We start from the raw sequence: 13018 nt of genomic DNA, 5'->3' as shown, positions 1-13018 counted from the left end.
AGCACGATTTGAGGGAAGGTCCCATAATCTTTTTTCTGAATCTTGTTTTCTCTGATTATTAGAATATATCTTGGAAAATACCAGTACAATAAGAAATGTATCGGCTCAGCTGATAATTTGTCTACAAATTTTCTGTTGATTCATGTCCGGCTAAAGGGGAAACAAATCTGCAAGATGTAGATACCACCACCTCCTTATCCCTCCACAGGCCAGTTAAACTGCTTAGAAAACATTACTTCTACCTAAAATGTACTTCCTCAGCAGCTTTACCCTTGTTATATTGCAGCTAGGGAGTTCCTGAGCATGCAAACCACTCCTGGGGAATAGAAAAACTGAACTCGCTCTTTTTCTCTTTAGTCATTATGCTTCAGTTCTCGAAGACAGAGTAATTAGAAAACATGTATTACTTAGGTCTGTCATATCGCATTGTAAATGCTATCATAATTTACGTCTTTGCTTACTTGTAAGGCTAATTTGAACTCACTTTTACAGAAAATATGCAACACATTAGCATTATTTACAACTTCAACTTCACCACAGAAAACACTAACAGTAGGATAATAATATGTAACATTTCTGGAAAATAAATTTTAAAAAAATAATTAAAAAATTCAATTGAAACTGTATTTAGATCATTTCACAAGAGTTATCTATATTGGAACAATTCTGGGGTCAAAAACTTCTGTGAACATTTTTGAAGATCTTTAATGTCTATGAATTATTAGAAGCCTTGAAGTTATTTTCATTTTACAGATGTTTCCTTAGCATAACATTAGCATAGCATTTCCTAAACTTATGTGACTAGAAACTAGCTTAGAATTGGGAAAGGAAACATTTCTAACTGCCTCCTAAAAAACATCCATGTTACTTCTTTACAGTTCTTGAAACTGAAAGTCATCCTGTTTACCAGAAGTGAATTTATGTTCTTGTCTCTTAGATACAGAAAACTATGTCACAGTGTTTTGAATTTTGTTTTTAGAAAATCATATTCAAACTAAAAGTAAAGCGCAGATACTATTAATTAGGTAGTTGCTTCAGATCAAAATGCAGAAGCATGCAAATCACACAATTGTTTTTTACCTGATGGCATGTGTCACGAGAGAGAGAACAGAAACAGGATGATGCATCCTGGTTCTCTGAAATTTAATGGATATATACAGTCTATATGAATAAATGAATGTAACATCTTTTAAAGATTTTACATAGTTTGAAGAAAAAAGATATATCAGATAAATTTTACTGTGATAACACAAGTTGAACTTCATGACAAAAGTGTGTATGTTTGGCTGTATGACAGATGAATTTTTTTCCTCAACATAAACTGACTCTGGAAGAAAAACACAATTTCCAAAACTTCTTTTCAGCCTAATACTTAAGGTTATTAGGTGAAAAATCTATATATATTCAAGGCAAAGATTCAGGACAAGATGCACTTTTGGGGGGGGGGGGAAAGAGGTTTTGTTATGTAGACTTTATTTGATAATTTTGTCTAAAATTTCATTTGCTCCTATCTTGGAATACTACTAGTAGAGTAAGTTTGCTGCAGTAATTTAACTATCCTACTTTTTGCATTACAGAAATGAACACTTTTTGGGTACATCATTATTCTGTTCAGAAGTAAGGGTTAAATTTTCAGAACTGTGGGGTTTTTTCTTGTCATTTCCTGTTATTAATCACTGATTCCAGACTGTCAGAGAAATCTCTGGTAAAACACTGATTTCCATCTGTAGGACAAGGACAATATTCCTTCTGATGTATTACTAAAGAAAATATTCTATTGCCAAACACTAAATCAATATCAATTATTGTAAGCAAAGACTTCCAACAAATAACAGTCAGAAATATCATAGGTTAGAAGGGTCACAGAGAGAATTTCATGTTTTAGGAACATCTTCACTAGAAGTGTTGCTGAAGGCATTAAAGCTTTACAAAGGAAAGACCTCCCTATGACGAAACTCCAAGGTCCTGACCATACTTTGATTAGCTCCATTGTGCAGAAGCAGCTTTTACAGAATAATGGTGGTGTGTTACATATCCATCCAAATCCTTCATAGACGCTACTTGCAATATGGATGCTTGAAGACGCAGTTATACTCACTAAAATTAACTGTGAGATATGATGTAGTCAAGATAATTCAAAAAAAAAAAAAATCCAAAAAAATGCAATGCCTTGGGGAAAGCTGAGAGAGATACATAGCTTTTTTCTTGCACGACAGATGGCCAGAATCCTCAAAACCACAAATCTGTTTTTTGGAAAAAAGGTTGATAAACTGGAAAAATTTCCACCGATAACTTTGGGGCTGCTATCAAAGAAAATCAACCCATTTACTTAAGAGAAACAGTTCCAGAGGCTGGACCGAAGAAAACTTCGACACTGCTAAAACTACTTCACAGGCCTCATCGTTATAGTCAGAATTACAAATGAGAACAGTAAACTCTGGGTGACTCCTCCATCTAAGGTACGCCCAGCTGAAGTACGGGCAGCAGCTCTCCAGTGGCCATCCCAGGAGCACCTTCTCAAACTGCTCAGTATAGAAAAGCTGGGAAGGGCAGAAGGCGCATGAGGCGAGGGCGCAGCCAGGTCTCCTGCCTCTCAGTCCGATAGTGCTCGGTGGCCTCTGAGCCACCTCCTGTGAAGCAGACAGTCTGGCTTCTTCATTTTGAATCCTACACGTTTAAGCAGGCTCCATGAGAGCACTGCACTGGGACTTCAGGTCTACCCTTTCTACTTGTGCCATGCTTTACTTGATTTTTCAAGGTCAATAGCCTAGTGAATTGATCTAGCAAACGTGTTTCCATCTAGCTGTAACCACCACTATACCCTTTTTATCTTCCAAATGTGAATAATGTCCTTTTTGCGCCTATTCTCCCTGCCACAGAATTAACTGCAGTCCAGTGTGATACATGTTATCATAGATTATTATTCTCATTTCTTGGAGCTCCCTGACTGTTGCAGCAATTCAATTAGCTTCATATATTCTCTATTTTTGAGTGTCACAGTTTGGCACCCAGATATTTAGTACATATTTTCCAGTTAATTTTCTTTCTTGTTTTCCGTAGACTTTCTCATTTGTTATCAGCATAACATCAGTTTCAGAACATCTTAGGTAATTAATTCAAGCGCAGTCACACTATTTTCTACATTAATTGTTACTGGGTTCAATAGCATCTTGGAACTTTACAGCTTAATTTCAGATAAGAACTGTAAACAGAAATAATTGAGTTTACTATGAGAAGATCGCCACTCTGAACCAAAATACACTAACAGTTTAGCAATTCACATGTCTATACAAAGCAGTTCCAAAAGGAAAAGATCTTCTACTACAAAAAGGATAAAGGATTTAAGATAAAGTGCAGTGATTACTCTGGCTGGAAGTTGGTCACAACGGCACCTAGGTGATTTTAAAATATGAATATTAATAGAATGGTTACAATTACTTAATCGAATCTGGCTTTGATATAAATCTTTTCATTCACACTTTGATGTATATTTGACATATATGTGTTTGATAATTTTTTTTTTCCTGGAAAACATTTGCTTTTTTGCAAAAGAATATTTAACTCTGCTGTAAAACTCAAGACTGTGTTACACTTAGTATTTTTTCTGTTTTTTTAAATGGAAAAATGTAATTTTCTGCTATTGAAAATCCTACCCTTTCCAATAAACTCCAATAAATACTGAATATTCAGAGACAAAATAGACTGATTATTTTAATTTTTTACTTTCAGGAGTATTTTTTTTTCCTTGAGATTCGTTGCAAAATTATAAGGTACTTTAACAACCTTTTGTAATGTATTTAACCTCTGCTTTCTGGATATACAATTAGCAATAGAAGCTTACACAAAAGCTAAGAAAATGGCTGACAACAGAAAGTACCTGCTGACAAATAAAGACAGCCAGTATCAGATGTTTATGTATCAGCCATAATCAAGATATGTGAACGCAGTATTTGCGTTAACCGCAGTATTACATTTAAGAATACTCTAAGTCTCTAATAGAGACATGGATACTCAAGATTAAAAGATAAATTAGAAAACCATCAAAATAAAAATAAATTAAAAGAGAGCTTGAATTAAATGAAAAAGAAAAATGACAGCAACAGAACTCTTTTCAAGAAATCACACCAATCTACATACGTATTCAGGGTCATTGAATTACTTTTAACCCATCAGCAAAATACAGTTTGATAAAAATGGAAATGATGTTTTCTGTATTACCATGCATATGGAGCTCAAATCTAGAATTCTGAATTTATTTCATCTAGCAACATTTTTAAGTCTTAAAATTGAACTTTAAATCATGTATTTATAGAAACCAGAACTGCAACATCAGCAATTTACTCCAGAAACTTTTTATAATAGAAATACAATAAAATACTTGATTGGAAATATAAATGCTATAAGAACTATGGGCCAGAGAGATTCTCTCTGCCATTGAGTAGTAGAATTCCTTACGTATCACAAATGATCATGATTGATTAGGTAACCTGAGTGCTCGCAGGCTGTTGAGAGTGACAGGACCTGCCCTTCCAGACCAGACTGCTGGTTCAGCTATCAAGTTTCTTGTCCAAAAATACAATTAGTGACTAGTCCATAGGAAAGCACAGAACACATGGATCAGGCAATAACTAAATAGTTTCCTCATATGGAAAATTCTTTTTTAGCCCAGATGGTGTTTGGTTTATCTCCTGAAGCAAAGAGCTTATTGGTGTGGAGGTGGGGAAGGGGAAAACGAAGGGACCCCATAACACTACGCACAGCTATTCCCGTGTATAAGCCTATCAAATTCTACTGGTTAGACCCTTAGTTTTACAGGTATTTTATAGAAACTAATTGCATGGAATTATCGTGTATGGTGTTGATTTTTGCCTTCTTAATTATTCTTCAGCATAGCTCCATTCTAATTATTTTGTCTTTCCAAGTTTTATCCAGATAGCTAGAATATTAGAATTTGAACTGGTATGTTAAAAAGGAATGTGTACAAAATAGATTTCCCATTTCTGCACTGTTTTAAGGGAATAGAGATATCTAACCTAGCCTCCATTTCTTATTCAATATTTTGAATATTTCTAATTACATCCTTAACAACAGAAGTTATAAGAAACAACTACAGGATCAAAGAGGAATATTCATAATTATTGAATTATTACTGGACATATCATGATCTTCCCAGAACTCCCAAACTCTAAGCTTAAATTTTCAAAAACAATTGACAACTTGAAACCAATATAAATCAACTACAGCTTATATACAGTAAGAATATCAAAGGTCTTATCATCCTATTAGCTTGGATGTTTGTTCAACACCTCCTCCACAAGGGTTTCAAGAAGAAAAGTGACAAGTGTTTCTGCTGATAATCTTTACTGCTTTGTGTACTGCTCTCTTTTTTTTTTTCTTTAATGAGGAGACAAGTGCATCCCCAAAACACCATTAAATCAAATGTTCCAATCAACAACACAGGTCAAAGGACACCACATGTAGCTGTACCAATGACACAACTACTTACAGCAGATTTCAGAGGAAAAAGGCAGTTCTCCGACACTTTTGCACATTGCAACAAGACTGAGAGTTAAGGAGATCTGCTTCTGCTGAGTTCAAACTCAACCTCTTCCACCTCCAGTGTTACAGCTCTTGCCTTCTGCACATTCTCTCCCACAAGTAACCCATAAGGTAGTACTTGATTCATTGCTGAATCAAAGTGTCTCAGTCTGAAGAACTGCAGCTTTCAAGTGTCTGCAGGCTCCAAGGGCATTTCAGCTGCACCTGCATTACTCAAATAAACGGAGCACATGCTTAACTCTTCCACAGCCTAATTTGTCTTGGTCTTGCTAACAGGTTAGAAGTTCACAAAGTAGCATGCCAGTATGCCTAATACTACTAGTCTCCTACACCAAACACAGGGAATCATGCTCCTATCTAAAACTTGAATTGTAGTTATTGATAAGCAGGGACTGCAGCATTACATACATCTGATGATGTAGAAAGTCTCGGTCTTATCATCAATATGAACCATTAAAGGTGGAATTGGAAAGTCCTCTTTGGTGTTCTGCATTATTCTGTTTTGGGTGTACTTGTTTCTACATTTGGCTAAATAATTTTGTCACCAGTTTTGCAAAAATTTCAATTTGTATCTGGTCTTTTACTTATACCCCAATTTTGTTCCTTGTTGCTCTGATATACTATATTCCTAATTACTACATTACTGACGAATACTAACTGCTATATTATATAACTGGATTTCTCTGCCTTTTTGTAGGTCATTATTTTCTCCTAATAAAACAAATAAAATGAGCCTCGTGACACCTTGAGGTTTAAATGTGCGTCAACTAGTTGCCAGTCTCTGTTTTACCTTTGTTCCTAAAGAAAACAAACTTTTTTCACTATTCTAACTCCTACATAAATCCAGCTCCCTTTAGTCTGACATTCAACACTTTCAGTTACTCAGACCCTTTTGTAGTGGCTAATATGGCCTGAGTTGATGGAATTCTACCTTGATTGATTTCTCTCTCTACATTGATTTCACACTGATTGCAAACATTTCTAGGGCTCCACATACAAGAAGTATCTTCTGTCTTTTTTCTCAGTAGCAACAAAGCTTTTTAACTCTCCCTAGTTGATCCACTGGGCATGTTGAATCATGGGGGCAAGGAGAGAGGAGTGGCACGATTCCTCCCACCCTTTATCCTTCATTTGTCAGCAGGGATTCCTGAATCTGAGCAGTGGTGGGAACGGCCAGGGGCAGGAGTTACTCACCAAGCATAGCACTATCAATTTGTCTGCCAGAGAGCTAATGGCAGCCGCACCAGGCAAGAAGCAAGGCAGAGAGTTTCAGGGAGGTTTTAAGAGGCAGTTTGGGAATTGACTTCAAAAGCCAGATCAAACAAATTAGTCCAAAGTGAATCTAGGATGCTGCTCACTCAGCTTCATCTTGGCCCTTCCCTCTTCACAGTGCAGCTTACTTAAACACTTAAGAACCGGGAAGCTTAATTTTTATGCAAAACAATAAATGAGTCCGAGGAAAATTACATCAATCAGGCTCGTGTTCAAGAGCCACGGTATGGTAAATGGCTTTTTTTTCCTCTGGTGGAACACTCTTGTGCTGCTGCGCTTTTTTTCTGTATTACCAGAACTCGGGTTTTCCCGCATGTCAACTTCTACCACCACTGCAATTCAGACTTTAGTCTACTAGTCTAATACTAGTCTACTAGTACTCAATATTCAGAATCAATAGTTGTTCCAATACCAGAAATAGTTTTACCTAATCCTTAATGCCCACACGGTTTTTCCTCTCATGTCTCCTTAGTTGCAAATATGTTTATATGAAAATCAAACATATTGCTTGCTTTGTTTATGTCTGTGGTGAAACCATACTTAAGCAACTTCTGCATTTAAGGAAATAACACTTTTACACAGTATACTACCTGACAAACTAATTTATACAACATACTATGGAAGCAGAATACTTAGTTTTCAAAAAACAATGAGGCATGTATATGAATAATAAATATACAACCTGCAATTTTATCAATCATGAGGAAAAAATATAAGGGAAAAATCAACTTCATATTTCAGCAGCTTCTAAGAATACAGATGTCTGGAAGTGAACTTTTCCCACAAGCTTCTTAACATATAACTATGCACCACAGAAGTGTATGTACCTCCCTCTAAAGCTTCTAGTACTGACTTCCACAGGTAGAACAAAACCAGAGAGGTACAATACAGGATGCCTATTTTAATATTTTAATATTTAATATAACTTCTACTGTTATACCTTTTGCTTTCTCAGCAAGGAAAGATATTTTTTCTTAACTCAAAGTAATCATGAGGGACATACAGTTGCTGTTGACTTCCATTTAAAGAAAGAAATAGAACAGAAACGTGAAAGAAAATTCCATGTGCTAGCTTTTCTGAATGTTGCTTAGTGTCTACTTAATGACATTTTTCTCAGGCATGGCACACTTGACTGCCTGTTTGTGCCAGTTCACAGATTTAAAAAATCAAAGTCACTGTATAGTATACAGAACATGAGATTTCAGTCAGCATTTGACGTATGTGTTTCAGTTCATAATTCCAGAAGAATTTTTGTAGAAACCAGGTAGATAAATTGTACTTACTCATTTTCTGTCTCTAGATAATATAAGCACTTAATTAAGAGGAATTGAAGCAGTGGTAGTAAAAAAGTGAAGACAGAACTCTCATACGGTTTATGAGAATTATGGTTCTCATATGGCTTTAAAACTACACAATTTTAAGAATGCATTTTGAATTAATACATATATGTGAATATTCAGTGTCTAGTTCCACAAGTTCATTGATAGAACAAATAACTCATTTTCAAATACTGAAACTACACTTTGGCAGAAGAGTAAATTAACTGTTTATTTCTGGAGACAATTTGTTTGATGTGTGCAATAAATAAATCACCATTTTCATAAAATATTTCCATTTATAATTTTCCTCTTTAATACATTCCAATAATACTGAAGGTAAAATTTTAATAAAAAAGATAAAAGATGGACGTCGAGGCCCAATAATATGGTGTGGGTGAAATGGAAAAACAAGGGTAGGAAATGTTTCCTTAGGTAGTTATATTCTATCCAGCTCCTTCACATGAGAGACCATTTATTCTCTTTACTCCATACCAGTCCTACTTCTGTCTCAAATTTCAGTTAAGCATTGAGGGAGCAGGAAAATTAGCAGAATAAGTCTGGTTATACATACAATACATAACGTCATATTTCTGTGGTACATACAATCATAACACTTGCGAGAAGGTCTACTCACAGAATTATGCTCACATCTAAAAGGTAACACCTTTCAAAGCCGACAATATAGACACACGTGAAAATATTTTGCCATAAGTGCCAACATAAAACATTCATCTAAACATGACAGCATACCAAGTCCCTCCTACATGTTAATAAAAATTCCTATGCCTTCTGTAGTAAAAACTACATTTGTAAAATACCCAAATAACCATGCCACACATCTACAGAGTTCTTAAGTACTTTAAGCCATTTTCACAGTTTTCTTTTTGTTTTGTCAATTCTAACTATTTTCATTAATAGTGTTTTCCATTTTGTCATGGGCTTTGCTACAGGTCTTCCTCTATTTTCCGACACTGAAATATACATTCTAGAAAGTAATTATATCAAGTGCGTTAGTCTACATTATCTGCAAAACTAATAATACTTAATAAATATGATGATTTCTTTGTCTTCAAATATTAAATGGCTCAGTTTACAGTATCTTTGTGAATCCTTGGAGCAAGGAACTACATCCTGGAAATAAAAGGCTAACACAGACTTCTTTTCCTCACTCAGGTTTTTTGTAGGTCAGAAGTCTCGTGTTTCCCATTTACAATCTGACCTCAATTAATGAAGTTTTTTAGAGGACACTAAATTATTTTTGTATAATAGAAGTTCAAATTGAAAATATCTTGATTATTTTAATTAACACACTGTATATGACATGACCCTGTTCCAGATAGGAGGAAATTTTGGATAGTATATTTGGGGCTATACTACTATGAAACAATTCAGGTTTTTGGCAAACTGACACAGCTGGGGTGAAAGCTTGTGTTGATGTATAAAATACTTTTCCATAAGCTAAACTACCACTATTAAACTAAGTAACACTACATCTTCCAGTTTTCAATAGATAAGATAATCCTGTGTTCAACTATATGAGAGCCATGAAGAGGTTTCAATAGCTCTCATTCCACCTGTCACTAAATAAACCCCTTTTCTTCCTTCTCTTTGAGCTTTTATAACATGTCACAATTGTTCTTTACAATAGATAATTACACTGGCACTTTTATTTGATGTAACTTATCCTTCTTAAATTTTAATAATCAAGAACACTGTGTTAAGGGTTTTGCTGCACATTTCCAATAATTTTATGATAGACACACAAGAAACTTCTACTAAAGAAACAACCTCCCACTCATCTATTACTTTCTAAAAGGACGTTGGATATTTTAGTTTAGCATATTTTGTTGCTTTTCAAAACAAAACTCCCTTGCCTTAGAATGATAATCTTGTTCCAGCCTGGAATCCGATCCTGCTACCTGTTTGTACTTGCTCATTTTCATTTGGCGATTCCTCTCTTCTACATCCATTGCACCTGTTAAGTTAAAAAAAAAAAAGAAAGAAAATAAATACACAAGTAGTCTTCAATTCCAAGTTTAAAGTTATGCTCATGGAACTTTTAACAGAAAAAGATGAAATCTTACTTACTTAAATGACAGTGTATATAATTTTAGTTTCTGAATTACAAGTTTGCAGAAAAACAAAACATTGCAAGAGGAGGAAAATAGTAGATAAGTAAGCAATTCAGCAGAATCTTAGTAAGTAAGTGTTGCATTATCTACACAATTCAAATGAAACCAACTCTGTGGAAGAAACAAATGTAAATGAAACAGAATGTTTCCACAGAATAGAATTTTACTATTTCAAAAATATTCAAGAGAAATGGAGTCTTTTGTTTAAAAAAAAGGAATGCAAAGACAACCTGCTTATTTTGGGTAGAGATCCTGGTTCTTCATTTGTTATAGTGTGATACCAGCATTTTTATACCAAATTACTAATCAGTAACAACCACAGGCTGACAGAGCTTCTGTTGACCATTGAGCATAATCTTAGTATGCTCAAAACAATTTAAAGATGTATAAAGGAATGTTAAAGAGCCACCCAGTGGCATCACTGTATCACATTCTAATGACACACAACTTCGAGAATAATTTCAGGATTCTTGGACCAAGTACATGATTAGTCTCAATTAGGGCTGGGTTCTTAATATATGACTTGGGCAGCAGCTGGTTTCACCAACCGTCCTGTAACACCACAATTTACGATGTAAAATAATAAGGAACTAAGTGCCAAAGCTGAGGTGGAAGAGTAAGAAATTGAAAAATGAGAGGAAGACAACCTCCCAGAATTAAAATATTTTCAAACAAAATAGAGTTATCTATTATACACACAGAGGCTTGATTCTCTTCCACTTTAACACGGGATAAATCAAGAGCAATTCATTATCCACTGAATGCTAAAAAGCATTCATTTTGACTGACATTTGTCTTAAAATCCCCACAATTTTAACGCAAAAATTGTCTAGGATTAAAATTCCAGAATCCCAATAGTCATAGATGGAAGCTTCTATACATTGCAGATATTGTACAATCTCAAATTTATTTATGGAATGGAGATGGGAATATTAGATTCCAGTGTACTATATAAATCTGATTTAAACTCTAAATCTCAGTTCTAAGTCATAATCTAATAGTAAAGTCGGGCTTTGCACAGGGCCTCTGCAGGGCCTCTGAGCTCTGTATTTTCTTTCTTGACAGCAATAATGGCAGTAGCACTAATACAAGAGAGACCTGTCAGCTAAATCTTGCAGCACTTTGTGGGAAATCTGGAAAGAAGAGGATGAGAGGAAGAGGGAAGGGAATGAGGCTAAACTGTAATGTTATCTAGAAATCCTCTGGTTTCTGATTTTTGTATTCAAGCTCTCCATCTTTACTGCCTACAAACAACATGAATGTAATGCCTTCACCAAAACTTTTAGGAGAAATTAAAATCAAGAAAAATGAATGAAAAAGAAAAAAATGGTGTTTTATAGGGAGAAACAAAATGAAGAAGACAGCAGCAGAAGAAAAATCGTAAAATAAAATATAGCTAGTTTTTCTTGTCACAATTTTCCTCAACTATTATAGGCCCCAAAGCAGTACTTGCCAATTTGTCATTAAGATGCAGTGATTTTTTAAGTACCTGGTTTTAAAAGCTCTTAAGATGCATTTTTTCCCTTGAAAAAAAACATTGTAAACTGGAAAATTATATTTTTCTTTTTTCAGTAACAGAAGTAACGCATAAGTGGTTTTGCAGTAAAACACTATAACATTTCCTTAAAGAAAGAAATAATCTTTTGCCGAAATCATAACATTCTGCGAATCCACTTGCCATTCTTCAGTAATGTAACAAAGGAGATGTTTTTTGCCAGAAGGGAAGTTTTGTCAATTTTTGTTATGAAATCATCACATAGGGTTTTTTTTTCCCCAGATATTCTGTCAAATTTCAGGAAATTACAAGTGATGAAATAACAGCTCTTGAGCATAAATTAGAAATGTCACAATTATTTGTGAAAATATTATTTCCTATCTATGATCATTTGGCAAAGTGAAACTTAGGTTTCCAATTGCTCATGGTCTGCAGAACCAAGCATTCTGAAATATGCAGCTGACGGGGAAGTATAACACATAAGCCCTCCATGTGAGTATTTTGTAGCAAAATAAGCAAAATCGGTTGCATATTGTAGTCTCAAGAGAAAAACAAGACGGCAAAATTTAGAAAAAAAATTATTCAATTCCCATAAAAGCTTATTAAAAGAAAATGTAACTTTTTTTTTTTTTGGAAACTGCCTTTAACAAGTAAGTGAATTCAGTTACACACAAAAGGAGGGAATCCTGAGGGCAATGGAAAGTTCATAATGCAGAAGATCAGCTTTGGTTGTATTATGCATGGAGCTGACATGCAGAAAGAGTGTCCAGGGTTACTGGCTGCCGCAGGCTAATTTCGATGTAACTAAAGCCAGATGCAGCCGTGATCTGGATGGGAATAGGAAAGGTTGAGAGAGTGTCACGGCACCCCCCATTCACATGGTCCAGTGTGCACACATGTTGCACCAAGTGGTGAAAATGCAGGGCTATCACCACCTCCGCTTTGCTGGCAAGTCTATACTTAGCTGAAACCTATGTGGGGGCGTTTAGCAGGAGCAGAAAGTACTTCCAGAGTTCAGTAACTGCCTGGGTGCATTAGGAAGCTTCAGCTCCTAACATGATTTTCCCAACCAAGGCAGAACATCAGTCCTATAGTAAGGACTCCACTGTAATCAGGTGGTGTTTATGGAGCGTGTGTAGACAAATCAGAACTACCCTGAATCTAACTACTACTATCAATAGTGGTGAAAGTGTAGGAGCACACTGGTAGCACAAGGCTGACCGAAGCCTTGTGTTATTCAA

At 35.2% G+C, this 13018-nt stretch overlaps 1 protein-coding gene across 50 annotated transcripts in view; it reads right to left on the bottom strand.

Moving 5' to 3' along the window:
• RIMS2 (regulating synaptic membrane exocytosis 2) overlaps nt 1-13018 on the bottom strand; it is a 493643-nt gene that overhangs the window by 93087 nt on the left and 387538 nt on the right. For 46 of the 50 annotated variants that reach the window (XM_063327352.1, XM_063327357.1, XM_063327378.1 and 43 more), the window contains one exon: nt 10025-10125. In XM_063327352.1, the coding sequence (XP_063183422.1) occupies nt 10025-10125 (101 nt within the window). The remainder of the gene's footprint in view (nt 1-10024; nt 10126-13018) is intronic. The other 4 variants (XM_063327338.1, XM_063327348.1, XM_063327347.1 and 1 more) reach the window with 1 other exon arrangement.

This window comes from Chroicocephalus ridibundus, chromosome 2, assembly GCF_963924245.1.
Source record: "Chroicocephalus ridibundus chromosome 2, bChrRid1.1, whole genome shotgun sequence".
Taxonomy (NCBI): Eukaryota; Metazoa; Chordata; class Aves; order Charadriiformes; family Laridae; genus Chroicocephalus; species Chroicocephalus ridibundus.
Note: the sequence above shows the minus strand (reverse complement) of the source record. Positions and strands in the feature narration are given on the sequence as shown.